This window comes from Puma concolor, chromosome A3 (assembly GCF_028749965.1).
Source record: "Puma concolor isolate L17-30 chromosome A3, mPumCon1.1.hap2, whole genome shotgun sequence".
Lineage (NCBI taxonomy): Eukaryota > Metazoa > Chordata > Mammalia > Carnivora > Felidae > Puma > Puma concolor.
In genome coordinates, this window is record NC_141669.1 from 50,502,678 (window position 1) to 50,526,396 (window position 23,719).

At 41.5% G+C, this 23,719-nt stretch overlaps 1 protein-coding gene across 1 annotated transcript; it reads right to left on the minus strand.

Annotated features, from left to right (window-relative positions):
* Window positions 1–466: 466 nt before the first annotated feature.
* Window positions 467–12,863, minus strand: MTHFD2 (methylenetetrahydrofolate dehydrogenase (NADP+ dependent) 2, methenyltetrahydrofolate cyclohydrolase). Its single transcript, XM_025932135.2, has 8 exons — window positions 12,712–12,863; window positions 7,832–8,016; window positions 5,928–6,050; window positions 4,843–4,995; window positions 4,260–4,367; window positions 3,308–3,400; window positions 2,804–2,929; window positions 467–1,585 (listed from the first exon to the last, which is right to left on the minus strand). The coding sequence occupies exons 1-8, from the start codon at window positions 12,810–12,812 to the stop codon at window positions 1,422–1,424; spliced, it is 1,053 nt and encodes a 350-aa protein (XP_025787920.1). The 5' UTR covers window positions 12,813–12,863; the 3' UTR covers window positions 467–1,421.
* Between the last annotated feature and the right edge of the window lie 10,856 nt (window positions 12,864–23,719).

The following is a 23,719-nucleotide window of genomic DNA, read 5'->3' on the forward strand; positions in this document are numbered from 1 at the left end:
ATCAAACACACACATTGAAAAAAATAAATGTATACAGAGGAAGGGGGCAGAGTGAAGGGGGGCAATGGCAAGCATATCAAAAAGGGCTGTGTAAATCCAACAATGTGTACATTGAGCTGCATGGTTTAGACAGCACCTAGAATAGGCCTAACCACTGACATGAATCTTACAGATTAAGCTCCTGGCTTGGCACAATCTGTTGGGATGTAAGACTAAAAGGACTAGACTTGTTTCTCCACCGTGCTTTGTATCAATTTAAGGCACAGGATTAGGTGTCACTGAATACAAGAATATCTATGTCAGTTACATCCAGTGAAAAAGATTAACTGTGATTAGGACACAACTAAAACTGTAGCAGGAAGATACGGTATTTTGGAAACTCATTCCACCCCAGTCAGAAGTGTTTTATTAAAAAAAAAAAAAAAAAATGGGGAAACACACACACACACACACACACACACACACGCACACAGAAAACCCTTTTAATCAGAAAGTCTGATTAAATTCAATATTAAGTTCTCAAAAACCCATCGGGGAAAGTCAACAGGTTACATCAAAGCAGGCAGCTGCTGACAAGTCTTTGGTGGAAAAGTAAGTTGCATACTTCTATAAGCTGCCCTAATGATTATCAAGCCCGAGTTTTGTTTTTCAAAAATAGTTTCAAGATATACCAAGGAAACATACAGACACCCTCAACAGTACAAAGATGTAACAATGAAGTTTAAGGATATAGGAAAAGCCAAATATGACAATACACACAAATCTATAAAATAAGCCTTTCAATCCTAGAAAAAAATGGGAAACCTCATGAATGTAATGCACATAAAACGAGGACTAACAACACATGGAACCACCCTAAACATTTTCCCAACACTAAGCCATGAAATGACAGCTTAGGACACCATTAACATGTAGTTTTTACATACATTATGTATGTAAATTAGAGTAATTTTTTTCTACTCAATTACCATTTCTTCCTTTTTACCTTTTCCCTAATTTTCTCTAGCAACACTTTTCCTTTGGTTTAACCAGTTGAACTCAAAAGGTTTGGAACCTAAAGTGAGTATCAACTCTTATTGGAATAGCACTTGGGAAATGCAATCCTAGAAAAGGCAAATTTTAACTGAAGTGGCTTGACAAAGTTAAGCATCCATTCTCACTGTGACAATGTCCTCCATGTTAATCACTAGGTTGATGGCTTCTCTTGGCTGGATCACACGACCCAGCATGATACTGGCGTGCTCCATGGTGAGGTACTGCAGAGTTCTGTGCACAAACTCCCAACCATTTAAGCTTTCAATAAATACAAAGCATCATTTTAAACCATTTCGGTAAAATAAATAAAAAATATTGCATTTCTATTGGCCTGTTTTGCCTCTTGAACTGGCTTGGACTGTTGTTTGTGACAGAAGACACAACAGTTAATTAGTAGCAACTCCACGCTCCTTAGGCTTCAATACTTCTCGCTCTTCAAGCCTCAGCACCTTTTTTGCAGCAATAATGGTATTCTTCATTAGCATCGCCACTGTCATGGGACCAACACCCCCAGGGACTGGAGTGATGTAACCGGCTTTCTTTCTGACGCCTATATAGAAACAGGATAGGCAGACTGCCTTAATTATAGCAAAGGAAATGTATGCATTTTAACATACCATGGAAGAAGCATTTAAAGAAAAAGCAAGAATATATGTAAGCACCTTCAAAAACCTCAAACTCATTAAAAAAAAAATCACATCTATATGACTCAGGGGTAAAGCTTTTTGAACATACTAATAAAACAACATTCACATAATAAGGAGTTGTTCAATGAATATTTATACATTTAACCTATAATTTACTAGTCATACTTTTCCTCCATATTAAATCAATTTCAAAAGAAATACCTGGATGGGTTAACTGTATGTGAAGTATAACTATAATAATTATTTTTATGTTATTAATATATTAACAATAGCTACCTAGAACAGTTTAATTTTATTCTATTCTATTTTTTTACTATTTATTTACTAGATTTCTTTAACTATATACTGTTTACCCAAAGCACCAAACAAAGTAATTTTCTGGAAAGTGAGAAGATTTTTTTTTAACGCAATCTTAAAGCAAAAATACTTAAGCACTTAGCCTTGTGTCTGATTGCTTATTAGAAATGGAAAGCTAGAAACAGACTTATCAGCATAAAATTGAGATAAACATGATACCTTAAAAACTGAAAGGAGAAATCTACTAGTATACTTCAAAAGTCAGGAACGTGACTTTTTCCTGGACCATTTTTAACAGGTTCAGGTTTGTGATCTCCCCTTTCAATGTGAAAATGATAAATCTGTAACACCTTCTAGGAGACTGAATGGTGTCAGAAAGTCACTTCATTAAATTTTCAGACTTGTTAAGTCATGAAGTCGTTTCAACTATGAAGTAACCCTGAAGAAAGAATGAACACCTTCCTGAAAAGCTTATAGCTGGTCCCCATAATCTTATGATATAAACATCCTAAAATGATTCTAGAATGACTACCATTTCTTAAAAGATTTCTCTTTAATTCATGTGGGATACATTTTAAATTACCAGAGTAACCTAAGTGGTTTTTTTTGTTGTTGTTGTTTTTAAAGTACTCTCTACCCCTATCATGGGACTCAAACTCAACGACCCCAAGATCAAGACTCGCATGCTCTACTAACTGAGCCAGCCAGGCGCCCCCAGAGTAACGTAAGTTTAAAAGTTAAAGAAAAAGTAAATAATCTGTCCTAAATGTCCATTAAAGGTAGTATTTACTGACTTTATATTTTAAGAAAATTATACCATATACCTTCAAAATCCACATCTCCAACCAACTTGGGTTTAGCAGTGATGGGATCTTGAATTCTATTTATTCCCACATCGATGACTGCTGCTCCCTCCTTGATCATATCTGCTGTGATCAGATTTGGAATGCCTGCAGAGACAGGAATGACAGGAATGGTCACTAGTACCGAAAGAAAGATTCCACCTGTCACAGTCTTATCTGATTTCAATTTTAAGGGACATGGAAGAACTAAAAAGCTTATTTCGTGAAAACCTGTGAAAACTGTTAACCAAGGAATGACTGAAACTTCACACAGTAAACAGAAATATTTGGGCCCATTTGAAGTAACATTACCCACCAAGTCTATAGTGAAAAGCCAAAAACCAACACCGCGCGTATAGTTCCCACCTCATCTTTGTGGGCAGCTCACAGGGTCATCCCTAAAGGAATGGGAATGGGGTAGCAGAGAGGCAGGCAAAGTCCAAGATTCTAAGGGCTGTCCTTCCATCCCCTCCCCGGTGTTCGTACCTGCAGCAGAGACCACAATGTCTGCGAGAACTGTATGTTTCTTCAGTTGCTCTTTGGGAGTGTATCGATGAGATATTGTAACAGTGGCATCGCCTAGGAGTTAAAATATAGATGTCCTGATTTCTGAATCAAAGCTGAGATTGGATTAGGTCTTAATTAACCAACCCATTTTAGAAATTCACCATCTCTGAAAAAAATAATTGACTTAATTCATGTACCATATTTTCTGGCCAGCTCAGTAATCATTTACTTTTCAGAAATTAATACCCAGTTTCTTAAACTTTCATCCCCTCATCCTATCTCTATCCTTTTGAATCATATATAATTAAATTTATTCCTTATCCTATTTAGCAGCCTTTCAAGAATTTTACTTTTCCTAAGCACAGTGTCACTAGAATTACTCAAGGCTTAAAAAAATAAGTGTGCTGAAACATATTTGGAAGTACATAGTTTTGCCATTATTTCTGATGTAATCATGTAAGATCATATGATAATCACGTGTGATAACTGATTTATGAGGCTTTTCAGACAAATTCACAGAACTTGACATAATGACACACTACAGCCTTTTCAAGTCAATCCTTTGCAATGGTCTAAGATTTTTTTCTATCAAATGACATAGAATGGGATACTAACTTTGAACTGTTTCTTAGCCCCAACTATCCAAGCCATAAAGGAAAATGTGTAACTGCCGTCAACCATGCTTACACTCAAAATTCAAATTTAATTCTGAGGCATATCCATTTCTGTAGTAGGTCCCTAATAAAGGCATTTAAAAGTCTCAGGTGACATGAGTTCAGCTTGTCCTACCAAGATCACTCCCCAAATATGCCAAATATCTGCTAACAAAATCACAATAAATACACATGCAAAGTTTAACAAACATAGGACAGCCTCTGAAGGTTTGCACAAAAGGGAGGAAGGAATACTCCTCAGAACTCCACTGCCTTACCTCCAGGGCGCTCGTGAGCCCCATCTGTGTGTAGTAGCATTGCAATGGGCATTCCAACGTTTTTTGACCTCCCAGCCACAACCACATTCTTCCCCAGGGTTGGAATGCCTATGAAGAAATATATATATTTGCATTAAAAAGAGTGCTAGACTATCTTAGAATGAGCACCAAAGAAAAAGGCAGACAGATAGCCTTGGACATAAACCAGTGGTAACTAAGGGAGTTACTAAGCTTGTTGCCTCATCAGTCAATGGGGCCTATCACCTGCTACATAGAGTGAAGGCTAAAAAGAGAGAGAAAGCACCCTGTAAGCTACAAAATGTTATAGGAGTGTGCACTATCAACACAATCAAATCTTAAGTTTCCTTTATGGGGGCTTCTGGATTAAATAGCAACAAAGTTAAAATAGGCAAACAGTCAAAATAGGCAACTGCAGAGAGAGGTAGGCTCTGGGGTCGGGACCTAGAGGATGTGTGGCCAGAGTATCGGAGCATCCTTTCTGCTTACTGTAGGACTTTTTATCATCTGTAAGTACTATTTTTATAATAGTTAACACAGACATACAACTATAGGATAGACCTACCGGTTCGCTTAATTATTTCCCAGACACCCCATGGGGTAGCTGGTAACATGGAATACTGGTCCAAACACATTCGCCCTACATTAATTACATGAAAGCCATCAACATCCTTGTCTGGAGAAACGGCATTGCAGATCTTTCTCTCGTCCATGTGCTCTGAAAAAGAAGTCAGAGCAGTGGCCTTAAGTCACTGTTGTATAGTTATGACAGTCTGACTCCAACTTATCTGGTTTATCATGCAAACCAGTTCCCCTTCCATGACTTGCCTCTGTGATTTACTTGTTTGTCTGCACAGAAGGAACACACACCAGGCAAAGACAAATGCTAATATCAAAGCCAATATCCTCTTGTACAACTGCTTCCCTCCAATGCCATTTTGTATCAAGATCTCAATACCAGGGGTGCCTGCGTGGCTCAGTTGGTTAAGCGTCTGACTCCTGATCTTGGCTCAGGTCGTGATCTCATGGTTCGTAAGTCCAAGTCCCACATCAGGCTCCACACTGACAGCATGGAGCCTGCTTGGGATTCTCTCTCTCCCTCTCTCTCTGTCCTTCCCCCACCTGCTTTCTCTGTCTCTTTCTCAAAATAAATTTTTAAAAAAAGACCTAAAAATAAATAAATAAATAAATAAATAAATAAATAAATAAATAGGGGTGCCGGGGTGGCTCAGTCAGTTAAGCATCCAACTTAAGCTCAGGGCAAGGTCTCACAGTTTGTGGGTTCAAGCCCTGCATCAGGCTCTGTGCTGACAGCTCAGAGCCTGGAGCCTGATTCAGATTCTGTGTCTCCCTCTCTCTCTGCCTCTCCCCTGCTCACACTCTGTCTCTCTCTCAAAAATAAATAAGCATTAAAAAAAATTTTTTTAATCAAATAAATAAATAAATAAATAAATAAATAAATAAATAATCTCAATACCAAATTAAGGAGCAATTAGTATTCTGAGTAGGGCTGTGGATATCTAATAAAATATTCACTCTTTTGAATGTAACTCCCTTTAAGTCAAATCCACATGAGGGCCAGGTATATAAAGTAACTAAGAATCCTCTACTCCTCAGAAATCATTCTAAGTGGTGGAGCCCAAAACTCACCTGGAAGAGGCAGCTGAACAAGGAGGCCATCTACATTATCATCATTATTTAGTTTATTAATTAAATTCAACAGTTCTTCCTCTGAAATTGAAGCTGGTTTCACAATTGTCTCACTGTTGATTCCTATAAGATTATTTCAAGGTTAAAAAAAACATTGAGGCATTTAATGAGCAATGTTATGTTGCCTGCCATGGTATTCTAACCTAGAATGTTTTCATCACACTCAACCCTGGTAGCTAAAAAGCCTGAATCAGTTCCCAAGGCACCTAAAAAGGTACCTTCACAAATATATACACTACAGAATGCTGGCTTGACAATTCTATACATTATTCTACACTATCCTCATTAACTTCAATTTACAGACAGGGAGACTGAGACTCAGCAAAATTGAAACACAAGCCAGTTAGCAGTGAAGGCAATCCTTCCAGTTCCAAAGTTCATGTTCTTTCCACTGCACTGTGCTACCTCCCAGTGTCTTAAAAAGCCACAGCTTGCTATTTTCTAGAGGTTCTAAAGGTTTTTCAAAGAAAAGGGGAGCAAATGTCCACTGACTGATGAATAAAGAAGATGTGGTATAGGGATGCCTGGGTGGTCTGACTTCGGCTCAGGTCATGATCTCATGGCTCGTGAGTTTGAGCCCCACACCAGGCTCTGTGCTGACAGCTCAGCGCCTAGAGCCTGCTTCAGATTCTGTATCCGTCTCTCTCTACCCCTCCCCTACTTGCACACTGTCTCTCTCTCTCTCTCTCTCTAATATAAATATACATTAAAAAAATGTAAAGATGTGGTACATGTATCATGGAATATTGGCTATCAAAAAGAATGAAATCTTGCCATTTGCAATGACATGGATGGAGCTAGAATGTATTATGCTAAGCGAAATAAATCAGAGAAAAACAAACCCCATATGATTTCACTCATATGTGGAATTTAAGAAACTAAAAAGATGAACATATGGGAAGGGGAACAAGGAGAGAGGGAAACAAATCACAAGAGACTCTTAACAAGAACAATCTGACGGTTGATGGAGGGAGGCGGGTGGGGGATAGGCTAGATGGGTGATGGGTATTAAGGAGGGCACTTGTGACGAGCACTGGGTAAGTATATAAGTGATGAATACTGAATTCTTCTCCTAAAACCAGCATCACACTGTATGTTAACTAAATTTAAATTTAAAAAAAGAAATAAGTAAAACCAACAAAGAAAAGGGCAGGAAGCCTCAATCCTCAGTGGTAATGAACAGAGTGTACTAAAAGCTCATGGTCCACCCACACGTCGTTTCACAGCCTTTCAGAAGGGAAGGGCACCAGGGGCTCACACCACTGACCCACAGAGGAGCAGGGAGAGGCAGAACTGAGACCAGGAAGTCTGTGGTATAACAAGACCTAGAACACAAACCTCCCATCACCCACACCCTCGGCTTCTACATTCAAAACTCTAACCACCTCTAACCTACATGATTTAATTGGCTTTGGACTCAATTGCTGGAGAAGCTGAAAGCTATTTCCTAGAAGTCAGAGTCACTTCCTTCAAGCCTAGGATGGTGTTCTAGGCCACATCACTGAGGTCTCCTCAACCAAATCAAACTCAAACATCTCAGCCAGACTTGCATTACTGCTCAAGGAAAGCAAATGTAAATTGTGTTTAGTGTCACTTGTCAATGTCACAGAATTTAGCTTATATTCCAGAAGGCACCAAGAATACCAACCATATTCCTTCCATCCTAGTCTATAAACCTCCCCAGCAGATAGGCTGGATTTCTTTATGACAACATTTTGGATACAGTTCAATCACATTAGCCTCCTCTGACTGTCTTCTAATCAGACAAAATAATGAATGACAATGAAGTTTGCCTCAGGTAAGCCACAGTTTAGCAGCAGTCAGAGTCTGAGAGTGACACATACCCACTTCTGCCGCTGCCCTGGTTTTGTTGAGGACGTAGGAGTGACTCGCAGGATTTTCACCAACCAGAACCACGCTCAGGTGTGGCCGCTTGTTGCCCGATGCCACCCATTCTTCCACCTCCTGCCGCACTTCCTGCTTGATCTGCTGTGCAAGTTTCCTTCCAGAAATGACAACAGCTTCATTTCTGTGGAAGGCAACAACAGTCACAAAACCAGAGAGCTTACATTTTTGTGAGAAGTAAAGACCAAACTATAAAATAAATAAATAAATAAATAAATAAATAAATAAATAAATAAAAATTATTAAATACCCCCAAACTTAAAAAGTAGATTAAAACACATGGTGCCTAATCTGAGGGACAATGGAAATCTGCAGGCCAGGTTCAAAGTGGTAAATCTGTGTCTAGCTACATGTTCAGGAAGATAAAGTTGACGGAAATAGTTATCATTATCACCCTGAAGCTCAGAGAGTGAAGTGACAGTGAGGACTTGACAAGCTGGCTCTCATATCCAGATCTGTCTGAATCCAGAGTCCAGGCTCTTCCTGCCACACCATTCTGCCTCCTGATCATTGACAAATTGATAGACCAAAAAAAGTTTTTCATTGCTTTATTTGACCCATCATCACTATGAGGTCAAACAGGGTTTCCTACGCACTTATATACCGTTTGTAGTTTGTGTTTTGCCCATGTTATTCGCATCCAGTCATATGTTTCAAACCATTTCCCAGTTAAGTCAATTAGCTTTTAATTTCTATGATGCTTTCAAATATATAAATTATGTTATGCAATTAAACCAATAAACAATATTCTGGACAGGTCAAACCTCAAAATAACAACTGCTGCCCCCAGCCCCTCCTGGAGAAGACTTTCCTAGTAAGAATAGGGGTGGGAGGAGACTAGTAGAGGTTCCATCTCATGGGTGGCAGTGTGCTCTACCCCGGAACCCCATGGCCCTTCCACAGCTGACCGACTAGCAGTGAGTATCTGACATCAAGGACGACAATTTCTAAGTAGGCCAGTGGTCCAGTTGGTACAAAAGCTCAGTAAAGTGAAAGCAGTGGTAGTTAACCTAGACTGGTAAGAGCTTCTCCCCAAACCACATTCACACACTAGAACCACAGGGGACCTGTTGGTAGGAGGCCCCGAAGAAAGACAGAAAAAAGCAAAGAGAGAAAACAGCAGTTACACTCATGGTAGACAGAGCAAGAGATGCAGAAACTGCTACTGGGGGTGAGGCAATGAGAAAACTCAGGGTCCAAAAGAACCTCCAGTTCCCCAAATCATGTTCAGATCTCTGAAAGGTCATCTCTTCCCGATAAGAACTGTTTATGCAGCTCTTCCTGGGTTCCAATGTGGAAGATTCCTGGTTTTCTTAGCATCTGCTCCCTAACATAAAGGTCTCAGTGTAAACAAGTCGTCCCCTTTAGATTTGTCCTCAGTATCATGAAGAATGCTCCAACCTCAAGGCCGAGATACACAACTATTTGAAATACTGAAACAATTTCTCCTTACAGCACATATTTAATTGTCAGGGATAATAACATCAAGGTACTAGTTATCTTGTAGGTCAGATATGATTCATTCCTTTTTTTCTTTTTAAAGATTTTATTTTTCAGTAATGTCTACACCCAGTGTGGGGCTCAAACTTACAACCTCAAGATCAAGAGTTACTTGCTCTATACGTGCCCCAGAAATGATTAATTCTTAAGACCACTGTTAACTAGGGGTGTCTGGCTGGCATGTGACTCTTGTTCTCAGGGTGGTGAGTTACAACACATACATACATACATACATACATACATACATACATAAATGCCACTGTTAACTACAATGGAATTTTAAAGCTCCAACAGTCTTTAAGCCATCCATGCTTCCTTTCCATTTGTATTAAGATTAAATACCTGCTTTAAACCAGATGAAAATGTCTTAGATGTACAGCAGTAATTTTACATTTAAACCTTATATTAATTTGTACTTGTATCTTGGGAGGTATTAAAAAGATATAATTTTAGAGTAAATGAAGTACTTTTACCCACATTTTATGTAATGATACTAGCATAGCACAAAGTATATAATAGTACTTCATTATACCCATGGTATATTAAGGAATTGAAAACATGTTCACATTTGCAAATCTATTTCAGAATTACATCTGAAGGGGACTTAATTCAAAGGGCTTTGAACACAAACACCTCTGGCAACATTCCTGGGGAATAGCCCCAGTCCAGAAATGCATTTCCCAACCCTGGAGAAATTGGTTAGAGTTACACACACACACACACACACACACACACACACGCACACACACACAGATCCTTAATATATAATAGATATATTTATATACTTATATACTCATAAGGATATGTGTGTAAACGTATATACACATGTATAAATATTCAGAAAGTCTTAAACTACCCTTCCTTAAAAGGTTCCTTTTGAAAGCAATGAACTTAGAGAAAATGATAGCAGCACATTGGGGCTAAGAATGATATACTCAAATTAAGGACACAGGGTTCTGAGAGAACCCAGTGTTCCAAGTCCCAAAGGCAGGTTCTGGATGTTATGCCAATTAGCTTTTTAAAAACTGTCAAAGAGTAACAAGAACCAAAAACAAAGCCACAACACAATGAGTATCTTCTGTAACAGAACCTGTTTTAGCCTTCCTCTGCATATACAGCTCTGCAGAATGTGAAACACAGTCCTGCCAGTGAGTCATTACCTAATTTCCCATCATCTCTTTTGCCAAAGGGCAGATAAAATAACTGCTACCCCAAAAGAAACAGAGGCTCAACTTAGTCCCACAGGGAATCCAAAATGTATTAACTATATTAACTAACACTTATTTAAGAATTAAATGCTTTCACAGATGTGTTTAGAAAATCTTCCATTAAAATTATGAATGAATAAAAATAAAATAAAATAATGAATGAACAGACTAGAAAAAAGTCACAAGGACTGTTCAAATAAAATTCAAAACTAAAAGCCAACTCAGTAGTATCTTTACTCTCCTAATTCAATAGCTTTACAACACTGTAATTTTCCATAAAAAAATTTTCAGGTGCACTTTATGATTCCTGATCAGGTTATTCTAGAAAGACTTCAGTTATCTACTAATTAATGGAACCAGTAATGAGTAAAGAAAGCTACAAAGGGGGACGGAACTAACATCTATTAAATACTAGATATTTTGCTAAGAATTTTACATACATTACTCTCAGTTACCTTGGGGTTATTATACTAACACTGGTATATAGAAGGGGAAACTGAGGACAGTAGAAACAAGATTCAAACACACTCAAACCTCTGCCTCCAAAGTCCATTTTTCCCTATGCCCCACTGTGTCCTAAACTATAGTACTATCTCTGCAACCATGAGTTTATGCTCCTGAAACTCTCTGCCAACCCCCTCTTCGCCAAAAAAGGAATACACACAGATTCATAAAACATATCATTGTTTTACATTTACTAGCCAGCAGTGATCAAAGCAATACCAGGAAACCATAAACACCAAACACAGTATTGCCTTCAGAGATGTGGAGCCTACTTGTTCATTCAGAAAGGCAAGTCAAAGGAGGGCATTTGTTACTGGAGAGTGAACAAACTGGTCCAGTTTTCTAGGTGATGAATTGAGGATCCTTACAAATCTCTTCAGTCATGAAAGCCACAGGCACACATGGCCAGAACTCAGGAAGGGGACAAGAGGGAGGCGAACAGACAGTAATGAGAGATGGGACTGGAAAGGCAGGTCAGGGTAAGACCAAGAGAAGTCTTGAGTGTCCTGGGTCTTCTTTCAAAAACGTATTAATCCGCATTCTGTGTTACAACAGCACCTTGGCAATGCCTCTAATAACATTTTTACACTGACTGGAAATTACACATGTGTTCTGCCCCTTGAATTCCATTAAGGAAAGAAGACTTGATCACCCCTGAATTCACACAGCTTAGCGCAATGCCTGCATGAAAGAAAGAGCTGCTGGTACAAGGCTTAGATCGCCGGCAATGCAAAGGCTCTAAAGGTGGGCGTGAGAGTGCGCAGCTTTAGGGTGACAAATCACAGGCCCCCTGAAGACCCTTCAACCTAGGTTTAAGAATGGGAGTTTGAGGTCCCGAAAGATCAGGAAAAAACCTATTACCTCCCTAAGAAAATGCAAACAGCTCTTTCTCTCCTTTTCTTGGGTATTTAACCCTTCAGTTTACTCAGCCTGGCAGACCAACTCCGGGTGGACTGCATCAAAGCCCTGGTGAACACAGCACATGTATTCTCCTGGGAGGGGAAAGAGGCAGCCAGAAGAGCAGCCCGAGCCACATCCACCTCCCGAAGGAGGAGGGAAGTGCGGGTACCCGGCGAGCAAGCCGGCTCCTGGATTTCATCAGACTGCACCAACCCCCTCCGCCGCTAGGGTCCGGACTCTCACTGAAGGCTGCTCATTCAGAGCCCTTCCCGGCGCTCGCCAAAGCGTAACCTCTGCTTTCCGCAAGCGGCTCGGCATCACAGCCAAGGGCGGCCGGCAGGTTCTGGCCAGTGACCTCAGTACAGTCCTGCGTTAATCGGGGCGCCCCATTAAACGTTAATCGCCTGCCCCTTCGCTCCGCACCGTGGGCCCCGTCCTGCGGACGGACTGACCCCAAGAGAGGGCGACGCCCCGGGGCTGCGGGAGACCTGCTTCCTCTAAAAGGCCGGTTCCGGGTATCAGCCCATCCCACGGAACGATGGCCCAGATCGCAGCCGGGGGCCGCGCGCGACTGCCACGTCGTCCCGCCACCGCCCGGGACGGAGATGCTCAGCAGAACGTCCCCCAGCGCCCCTCCGGAGCCCGGCCGGCCCCCCGCCCTCGGTTCCCTCAGCTTTCGGCGCTGACCTGGCTCCCGATCCTCTTACCGAGCTACCGAGAGGTGGAAGGGGCGATGACGGAGGTGGCAGCTCTGCGCGGGCCGGAGCAGCCGGATGGCCAACGTGAACACGAGGGAAGGAGCAGCCATCACCCGCGCCGGTGTCCGCGCCAGGAGAGAAGCGCGCGCGCGGGCAGCGCAATTATACCGCGGCCGCGTGGCAGGCCCCGCCTCCCGCCGGCACCCGTTGGTCCCTTCCCAGTAAAGTCCTGCTTACGATTGGAGCAAGAAGAGCTAGGAGCAAGGCCCTGAAAGGCTCGGAAGCTTCGATAGCCTGCAGAGATTGGCTGAGGAAGGCAAGCCCCTGCCAAACACAGCTAGTGTCACGGAAGCCCGGCTAACGCGAACAAGAGTTTGTTCATTCATTGTTTGAACAATTATCTGAGCGCCTACTGTGTGCCAGGCACCGTAAAGAGTGGATAGGAAGATAGACAGAATACCAACTAATAAATGCAGAAGAATGATAGAAAGAAACTATTTGACAAAATCATAGTAAAAACGGCTCACCGATAGATGTCAAAACAACTGGGTGAAACTGGATTAGGAACGAGGTAGGTACTTACTGGGTTGCCAGATCTTGCAAGTAAAAATACAAGACACTCAATTAAATTTGAATTTCAGATAAATAATTTGGGGAGAGGGATATACTTATACTAAGATAGTATTCGATGGTCATCTGCAATTAAAATTAAATTGGGCTTCCTGTATTTTATCTGGCCACCCTTTTTGCATAATCTTAAAGTATCTCTCCCACAAAATACTTATTAATAGCAAAGGAGGAAAATAGTAAATTTACAATATGGAAACCTGACAGTCATGACCTTAATTAAGTGATCAAAGTTAAGACCATCAGTAGTGGGACAAACACACATGGTGCACTGAGGAGGATGTATCACCTAATAATCTTAAGTCTGAAAATTGAATGAAATGGTTTTTCTAAGCCATTAAGTCCCCTGAAAACTGTTACAGATTTTTTCATTTACACACCAAGAAGAGAGAACACAGACCTGGAATATTAAAACAAACAGTCCAGGAAAAAGCCACATTCCTAAAAATTTTGGAATTTACTAGAGGACATTAATCTAATCACAAGGAAATCCCATATCGAGAGACATTCACGAGAAAAGCAGCCTGTACTCTTTGAAAAATACCAAAGTCATGAAAAACAAAGAATGAGGACCTGTTCTAGATTAGAGAAGTCTAGACATGACAATTAAACATAATGTGTGATTAAGAACAAAAAAAAAATGGCTTTCTTTCTCTTTGTTTCATTTTTCTTTTTTCTTTCTCCTTGCTATAAAGGATATTACAGGGAAACTGGCAAAATATTAATAAACTTTGTAGATCAGCTAATAGCATGGTATCAGTGTAATTTCCTGATTTAACTAATCATATAGTGGTTGCATAAGAGAATGTACTTGCCTTTAGAAATAAAGGGGCATTATGTCTTCAACTTTCAAATGGTTCAGTATATATATATATATATATATATATATATATATATATATACATATACAGTTGACCTTTGAATAACAGGGGGGTTAGGGATGCACACTCCACATAGTCGAAAACCCACATATAACTTTTGACTCCACAGAAATTTAACTACTAATAGCCTACTGGTTTTTAAATGTTTGTTTATTTATTTATTTATTTATTTATTTATTTATTTATTATACTTATTTATTTTTCAGAGACAGAGTGAGACAAAGTGAGAATGGGGGAGGGGCAGAGAGAGAGGGAGACACAGGATCCGAAGCAGGCTCCAGGCTCCAAGCTGTCAGCACAGAGCCCAATGCAGGGCTTGAACCCACAAACCATGAGATCATGACCTGAGCCGAAGTCGGACGCTCAAATGACTGAGCCACCGAGGGGCCCCTATTTATTTATTTTTAAATTTAATGTTTATTTATTTTTGAGAGAGAGAGAGGCAGAGCATGAGCAGGGAAGGGATAGAGAGAGAGGGAGACACAGAATCTGAAGCAGACTCCAGGCTCTGTACTGTCAGCACAGAGCCCTACACGGGGCTCAAACTTACAAATTGCAATGTCATGACCTGAGCTGAAGTTGGATGCTTAACTGACTGAGCCACCCAGGCCCCTAATATTTATTTATTTTTGAGAGAGAGAAAGAGACAGAATGTGCAGGGGGAGGGGCAGAGAGAGAGAGAGAGGGAGACACAGCATCCGAAGCAGGCTCCAGGCTCCAAGCTGTCAGCACAGAGCCTGATGCGGGGCTCGAACTCACGAACCGTGAGGTCATGACCTGAGCCGAAGTCGGATGCTCAACCAACTGAGCCACCCAGGTGCCCCTAGGGTTACCTGTTTAAATATTTGTTAGGGGTGTCATAACAGAATATCACAGACTGGGCAGCTTAAACAAGAGAAATTTATTTTCTCCCAGTTCTAGAGGCTGGAAGTCCATGATCAAGGTGTTGGCAGGGTTGGTTGGTTTGTTTTCTCTTGAGGCTTCTCTCCTTGACTTGCATCTGGCTGCTTCTCCCTGTAATCACATGGCCTTTTCTCTATGGCAGTACACCTGTGGTATCTCTCTGTGTACGTCTTAATCTCCTCTTCTTATAAGAACACCAGTCAGATTGGATTTGGAGTCACCCTAACCACCTATTTTTAACTTCGTTGTTTTAAAGGCTCTATTTCCAAATACAGTCAGACTCTAAGGTACTGGGGATTAGGGTTTTAAATATGAATTTGGGGGAGGGCACAATTCAGTCCCTACCAATGGATATGCATAAAGACAAACTGATAAAGCATGTGGCAAATGTAACATATTAACAACTGGGAAATGGGTGAAGAGCATACAAGCATTATCTGAACTTTTCCTGCAACTTTTTTGTGTGTCTAAAATTATTCCAGAATTAAAAAAAAGAAAAAGACCAGTAAGATTTCACACTCTCATGGTGCTTGGGGGTAAGGTAGACGTACAGTGAACAAGAAAAGAAGTAAGAAAAAAAAGTATGTGGTACCAAGAACACTCTAGACAGCAGATATGAACTGCTGTATGGGTCAGAGGACTCGCAGAACCTGTGCCCAGTCAGCTACAGTGAAGAGGCCCTTCCAGTCACCTGGATCTTACAGTGGTGGCTGTGAAGAGGGAAAGCAAACAGACATGCCCAGATGTCTGGACACCTAACCCTCTGAACAGATTTTGAAAATTCTCTTTTCCCCAACTGTGAACTCTCAAGAGTGAAACCATGAGAACATTATTATAATGTTTTTAATGTTTATTTATTTTTGAGAGAGGGAGAGAAAGCACGAGCAGGGAGGGGCAGAGAGAGAGGGAGACAGAGGATCCGAAACGGGCTCTGCACTGCCAGCACAGAGCCCAATGTGGGGTTGGAACTCACGAAAAGCGAGATCGTGACCTGAGCCGAAGTTGGACACTCAACCGAGTGAGCCACCAGTTGCCCCCATAATATTTTTATATATTCAACACAAGGATTTACTTCTATGCTCCCCCATATTGAAATATCATTTATTTAACAAAAATACTTTACACTTTGATTTTTAGTCCAAATCCTGTGGGGTGCAGGTTCTCAAGCCCTTCTATAGTCAGGCTCACCTAGCCTTTCTGCTCTCCTCTTCCTTTGCTCTGCCCTCCACTCAGTACTTCACTTCTACCTGGCGTTTGGCTGGCCTCCTCTCTCTGCTCCCAAGAACCACTGCTGTTCATCCCTCAAGGCTGCACCCCCAGTCTGCCTGACTTAAAAGCTTTGCCTGTGTCTTTGTCTTCACTTTTTTTTGAGAGAGAGAGTGAGAGTGTGTGAGCAAGGGAGGGGCAGAAGGAGAGGGATAGAGAGATTTTTCTTTCTTTCTTTCTTTTTTTTTTTTTTTAGAGACAGCACAGGTGCGTGGGGGAGGGGGGCAGGGGCAGAGGGAGAGAGAGGATCCCAAGCTGACTCTGCACTGACTCGGGGCTTGATCTCATGACCCTGGGATCATGACCTAAGCCCAAATCGGATGCTCAACCCACATAGTCACCCTGGCACGTCTGGTCTTCACTTTGAGTGGCCCCAAATGTTTCACCAACACATAAGGAAGAATCGGGACCACACACAGGCAAAATCAAAATTTTTTAAAGTTTATTTTATTTTGAGAGAGAGAGAGTGGGGGAGGAGCAGAGAGAGAGGGAGAGGAGAGAATCCCAAGCAGGTTCCACACTGTCAGCACAAGAGCCCAGTGCAGGGCTCAAACCCATGAACCATGAGATCATGACCTGAGGCTGAAACCAAGAGTCGGACGCTCAACTGACTGAACCACCCAGGTGCCCCAACAAATCTTTGCTCCAACACAACTTGGACTGGCAGTATGAACTGCCCTCTCCTCTGGACTGTCGCAGCATATAGGACTATCTTCTTTCAGCCCTCAGAATGATATCTTGAGATTATTTTGCACCTGTCTATCTCCTCCAATACAGTGTGGCCTTATTTATAAGAGAATTCATATCTCATGACTCATCTCATTCATGCAAGCACAAAGCGTAGGAATGACCAAACATCTATTAATAATCATTCTAGTCATAGCTAACCTTTACTGAACACTGACTATGTGTCAGACACTGTTTTAAGCATTTTGTGTATATTATCCTATGTAATTCTCACATTTACCCCATGAAGTAAGTGCTATTACTATCTCCATCATACAGATAGAGGAAATGAGGCACAGGAGGTTTAAGGAATGTGTCCAAGTTCACAGAGCTAGTAAGGGAAGGGGCAGGGGCTGAACAGGCTGGCTCCAGAGTCCCTGCTCTAATATCACCTACCACTTATTGAGCATTTGTTCTGTTCCAGGAGAATCCCAACTTCATGGTTCGTGAGTTCAAGTCCCACATGGGGTGAACACGAGCTCCGCTTCAGGTGAACAAGAGCCCCATTTCTCTCTCTCTCTCTCTCTGCCCCTCACTCACTTGCACCCCCACCCCCCAAAAAAAGAATAGAGGTGAGGGGCGCCTGAGTGGCTCAGTTGGTTAAGCGTCTGACTTGATTTTGGCTCAGGTCATGTTTTCGCAGTTTGTGGGATCAAGCCCCGAGTCCGTGGTGTCGGCTTGAGATTTACTCTCTCCCTCTCTCTCTCTGCTCCTCCCCTTCTCACTCTCTCTCTTTCTCCCTCAAAATAAAGAAATAAACATTAAAAAAAAAAGAATACAGAGATGATGCTTTACCAAAGTGGTTAAAAATACATGATTCTGAGAGCAGCACCAATCAAGAATTGTTATGTAAAATGCTGTTGGTCTTCCAAACATCAGTACTTAGATGCCAGTCCATCATGTTCTTGCTTATTATTTCCTTATGATTAATTATAAATCAATTACCTCTTGTATTTTATCGTGAACATAATTCAACACATTTTTTATTTGTTCTGATTTTATTCCATTCAAGATTAAAGGTGGTAGTAATATTGAGGGGAGTGATTTGCTGCAGAGAACAACATAACTAACACTGTGTGCCAGGCTTTATGTTCTAAATGCTTTATGCTTAGGGGCGCCTGGGTGGCTCAGTCGGTTAAGCATCCGACTTCAGCTCAGGTCATGATCTCACAGTTTGTGAGTTCGAGCTCTGCGTCGGGCTCTATGTTGACAGCTCAGAGCCTGGAGCCTGCTTCCGATTCTGTGTCTCCCTCTCTCTCTGCCCCTCCCCTGCTCACATTCTTTCTGTCTCTTTGTCTCAAAAATAAATACTAAAAAAAATAAATAAACTAAATGCTTTATGCTTAATAACTCGTTTAATCCTCATAATAACCCTATAAAGTAGTATGCTACAATATCCCCATTTTCTAGTCAAGAAACTGAGGCACAGAGAGGCTAGTAACTTTGCCAAAATCACATGGCTAGTAAATAGCAGACTATTTTTCAAATTCCTTTCCTTTCTTTTTTCAAGACACAAGAAAATTAGTTTTTGAAAATGAAGAGAATAGGAAAGAAGTCAGCAACCCAAACTTTGGTTTCTGAGACTAATAATAGCAGCATATACTAGGCACAGTTGTGTTTTACATGTATTATCCAATCCTCATACCTATCCTATTATTACCCTTATTTTACAGATGAGAAAAGTAAGACACAAAGAAGTGAAATAACTTGGCCTAGGTGCACAGCTGGTCAGTGGCAGAGCAAAGTAAAATGCTGAAAAAAATGTAAGAGAAGAGGCATTATAAACTTTAGGGTCACTGGGATCTCTCCATGACAGAAAGCAACTTGACCCGAATTTTGTCACTATTGCTCACTCAAGAAAGAGTACGCTTTCAGAGAAAGCTACTACTCTTCGATGAGTACTGCAAGCCATGCCTGGATGACAGAAGTTTTCATCAGTACATCTGGTTCCTGCCCCGGTCCCTTCCCGAACATGTAGGCAGTTACAAGGCCTCTGTCCTGAATCACTGTGGTGGAACCTGAAGGCGAGAATCAGATTTCCCCATAGTCGCTGCTTTCATAGACTTTCCCTTTAGTCTTCATCTTACCGGAACCTTCAAGATCACTCGACAGGGTTGACCCCCTCTCTTATTCTTCAACACTCTTTTCTTGCTTTCATAACATCCCCTCCTAGTTTCCCTTCTACTTCTCTGGCTTCTTCCTCTCAAAGTCCTTTGCCAGTTTCTTCTCCTCTATGTGGCCTTTAAATATCAGGCTCTATCCTGGCATTCTCTACTCTCCCCTCGGCTATTTTATTCTCAGCCATGGCTGTGACTATCTCTATGCTGCTAACCCCCAAGTTTATCTCCATCCTGGTCTCTTCTGTGAGCTCCACATCTGTGTCTATCCATATCATCAACATTTCAGAGTTAATACATTCAAAATACAACTCCTGATCTACCCCCAAAGCTGATTTTCCTCCTAGTCTTTTCTATCTTAGTCATTGGGAAAAACCAGCTACCAGCTAGTTGTTTGTGCCAGAAACACAGGACTCAGCCTTGAGTCACACCCAGCTCTTCACTGAGACCTGTATATTCTTTCTCCAGAATAGGCCTCAGTTCCATCCACCTCTCTCCATCGCTCCAGTCTGGGTCAACTCCATCTCCTGCCCAGACAACAGCACTAGCCTCTTAAGTGATTCAGTATTTCACAGTGTAGCTGGCAGCATCCTTCTCCTGAAAACCTCTCGATGGCTGGCCACCTTACTTCAAATAAGATCCAAGATTCTTGTGGCTGCCTTTAGCCCCCTTCACCTTTCTTCTTGCCTGCCACACTCTCATCACACTGGTTTCTTTCACAGCCTTGATCACAGCAAACTCTTACCTGCTTCAAAGCCTTTGTGAATGCTGCTGGCTCAGAGCAGATCCTCTTCTCTGGCTCTTCAGTTGGCCAACTCATCTTCTGGGGGCTCGGCTTCAAGAGCATCTCCCAAGACTCTCCGGTCTCTCTTACATGTCTCTTATTAGACTCTCTGAATGCTCTTGATGCATTCTGTGCTTTTCTTCCTAATAGTAGTTATGTGATTATTTGATCAATATCTATCTTCTCCAACCAAATGTATGCTCCAGGAGGACCAGGACTATGTATTTTATTTATTTATTTTTAAATGTTTATTTATTTTTGGGGGGGAGGGGCAGAGGCGGGGACGGAAGATCCGAAGTGGGTTCCATGCACCCACAAACCACGAGATCATGACCTGAGCAGAAGTCAGATGCTTAACCGACTAAGCCATCTGGGCCCTGCCCATGTATTTTATTCACCAGTCTATGTGACTGACAGAGGTCTGGCCATAGACTTAAGATATTTTCAAAGGGCAAACTTTCACCCAGCTTCTTTGCTGAGTGTTTTCGGTGTCTGCTCAGTTGGGATTTCTCTGTCACAATCTGCCATCTGAGTCCTGAGATAACGGCCAGGGGCAGCTTAGCAACTTGACTGCCTGTCTTTTCCCACTCACTTGTGAGGGGGGGCTAAAACACAAGCTGCTGCTGACTAGCATCACTGGGAAGGGCAGGAACTTTGCTGTGGGCCATGTAGGAAGAGGCCCCACATGTGGGTGAGGTTGTCACTGCAAAGTTGGAGTTTTGCAAATGATGAGACAGGACACTTACACAGAATGAAAATGCAAGGTTGCAAATTCTGTTCGAGGGAGCTGGAAAGGGGAACTGCATGATGAATGGGGTTGGGGGGGGTTGGGAGAGGTTCAGAAAAGGCAATACTGGCTACTTTATAATTTACTGCTTATAGCTTCTGCTTTCAGCATCTGCTGTGAACAGATGGTGGGCTAGGATCTCTTTAGCCAACTGAGCCAAGGATGGAGTGAACCTCCCCTTGTCTTTGTAAACTATAGGCTGTGGGTGTCGCCTGGGGGGGGGGGGCGATTGCCCTGTAGCAACTGGCAATTAGCTCGAGATCTCCCTCCCCCAACTCAGATATCTTATCTCTGATTCCTAAGTGAACTATATTGATATCCTGGTCTCATATTGACCTATGTGTGTTTTTGTTTTTTCCCAAATCCCTGAGACTCCTCGCTTCTCTCATCCCCAAATCTAGTTATCCTGAAAGGTTTTCTAATAAATAGGTAGCTTTTCATATCATCAGGGGTTAGGCCCAACTTAAAGAACAAACCATTAAGAGGGGGAAGAACTTTCATGGATTCCTTTCTCCCCATGCTGTTTAGAAATATTTTCAGGGTAATTACATTACTTAATAATATAAAAGTATAAATACAGAAGTATTTTTATATTTATAGCTTTTTACAGCTATCAAATCACACAGTTCTAAATTAAACACCAACAAAACTACTAAAGTTAATAAAATCAAAATACCATCATTACTTAATGTGACAGATTACACTTGGATGAAATGGAATCACCTGCAACATGAGTGTGGTCGTGCCAGGTACAGAGCGCTGGGCATCCTGCACCACCATTTCCTGAGCTATGACTCTATTCTCCTACAGTTTCCCTTTCCCTTGGTTTCTTCATTCCGCCATGGCATCAGGGAGCTGTCACTTGGTGCTAATGTGTTGTTTTCATATCATTTGCTCCTGTTAATGTTTCATCAGCTCCTAACAACTTGGCACTTTGGTACCAGCAAGAGCAAGCACAAATGGACCCATGGTACTGAAATTGTATTGTTGGGGGATCATACAGATGATCTAGAATTGCACTGTCCCATATGGCAGCCACTACCCACCTGTGGCTGCTGAGCACTTGAAATGTGGATAGTCTGAATCGCGCTGTGTGTAGATGTAAAATAAACTCATATCATATTTTGATGACTTAGAATGAAAAAGAGCAAAATATCTCATTCAAAATTTAAAAATTGATTCCATATCAAAATCACATTATTTGGGGTATATTGGGTTAAGTAAAATATATTGTCAAGATTAATTCCACCTGGGTTTTTTGTTTGTGTTTATTTTTGCTTTTTAAAAGATGTATACTAGAGGGGACCCTGGGTGGCTCAGTCAGTTGGGCATCCAACTCTTGATTTAGGCTCAGGTCATGATCTCACAGTTTCATGAGTTCGAGCCCCAAGTCAGGCTCTATGCTGACATCATGGAGACTACTTGAGATTCTCCCTCTTTCTGCCCCTCCCCCACTCACATTCTCTCCGTCTCTCTCAAAATAAATAAACTTTAAAAAATGTATATATATATATGTATATATATATACATATATATATATATATATATATATATATATATATATATATACTAGAAAGTTTTAAATTGCACATGTGGCTCACATTGTATTTCTATGAGACTACATGGTCTAGAATAATTGTGTGTGTGTGTGTGTGTGTGTGTGTGTGTGTGTGTGTGTCTGAGAGAGAGAGAGAGAGAACATGTGTACAACTTTCTGAAAATACTGTATAAAAATTCTCATAGAAAACACATGGGTATCCAAAACACATAGACCTAGCAGTTTACCACTGCTCTAGCATTTAAAGGCTACATTCTTTCTCAGAAGCCAAGGATACAGAACCAGCATAGGACTTTCCTTGGCTTTCACTCCAGTATCCTAGTGATATATTTCTGTGGTTTTCCCACACGGTTTCCTTGTAAAAGTAGCTGGGGGAAGAATCCAGGCACTTCCATCCCTCCCAGAACATATGTACTACCATATATGGTCATTTCACAGTCATTTGATCAAAAGTGTTCTCCACTGGGGAAACCCATGGTAGAGAAAGACAAAAAACAAAAACAAAAAACAGTGAGCATGTACTTTCTAGGCCAACTACTGAAATTCAAGGACTGCATCAGTTAAAGAATTGGCCTAAAATGATGTATAGCCAGATATCCAATTGCATTCATTTCGCAAATATTTTCTGAATATCTACATTGACACAAGGCCCCACGGTAGACACGATTAAAATAAAAAGATAAATAAATCAGGAATTTGCTGTCCAGAGGTGATAATGATACAGTCTGGGAGATTCTGAAAGGAAAACAGCATGAGTCTGGTCTTTGCTTGGGGCCTGGGGTTTTTATTAGCGATTGTGGTCTGGTGCAGTACGAATATCCTCTTAGGCAACCAAGAACTGGTGAGAACAAGGACAGGATACAAGTGTCCTTCATAAGTCACTCATTTCCTGAAGCCAGGGGTCTTGGCATCAAGGTGTTTGGAGTCAGTGGTCTTGGAGAACATTTATAGGGACACTGCCTGGTCCCTCCTTAGATGTTATCTGTTGTGATGGAAGACTCCAAACAAATCATTATTTCTTTGTCTATTACAAGGCATATGTGGAGTGAGGTGGGGGTGCAGGTCCTAGCAAGAATAGAAGCTGGCAAAGAAGCAAAGGGAAAAAAGCCAGCTTTTTTTTTTTTTTTTTTATGGGGGTCCCTTCATTTTCCTGTCTCAATAAGCCATGTCAAAATTTCTTCCTTTTTAAATAGCAAAAGTTGCAGTGCATGGGTGGCTCAGTCAGTTGAGCATCCAACTTCAGCTCAGGTCATGATCTCATGGTTCATGAGTTCAAGCCCCTCATTGGGTTCTCTGCTATCAGGGCAGAGCCTGCTTCGGATCCTCTGTTTCTCGACTCTCTGCCCTTCTCCCACTTGCAAGCGCATG

What these genes read in the sequence shown, in the direction of transcription:
- MTHFD2 (XM_025932135.2), bottom strand. Translation starts at nt 12,812, where the DNA reads ATGGCTGCTCCTTCCCTCGTGTTCACGTTGGCCATCCGGCTGCTCCGG. An exon ending in GGAAATAATTAAGCGAACCG is followed by an intron (nt 4,368 to 4,842) that starts GTAGGTCTATCC and finishes ATTTCTTCATAG; the next exon opens with GCATTCCAACCCTGGGGAAG. An exon ending in TGGAGATGTGGATTTTGAAG is followed by an intron (nt 1,586 to 2,803) that starts GTATATGGTATA and finishes GTTTCTATATAG; the next exon opens with GCGTCAGAAAGAAAGCCGGT.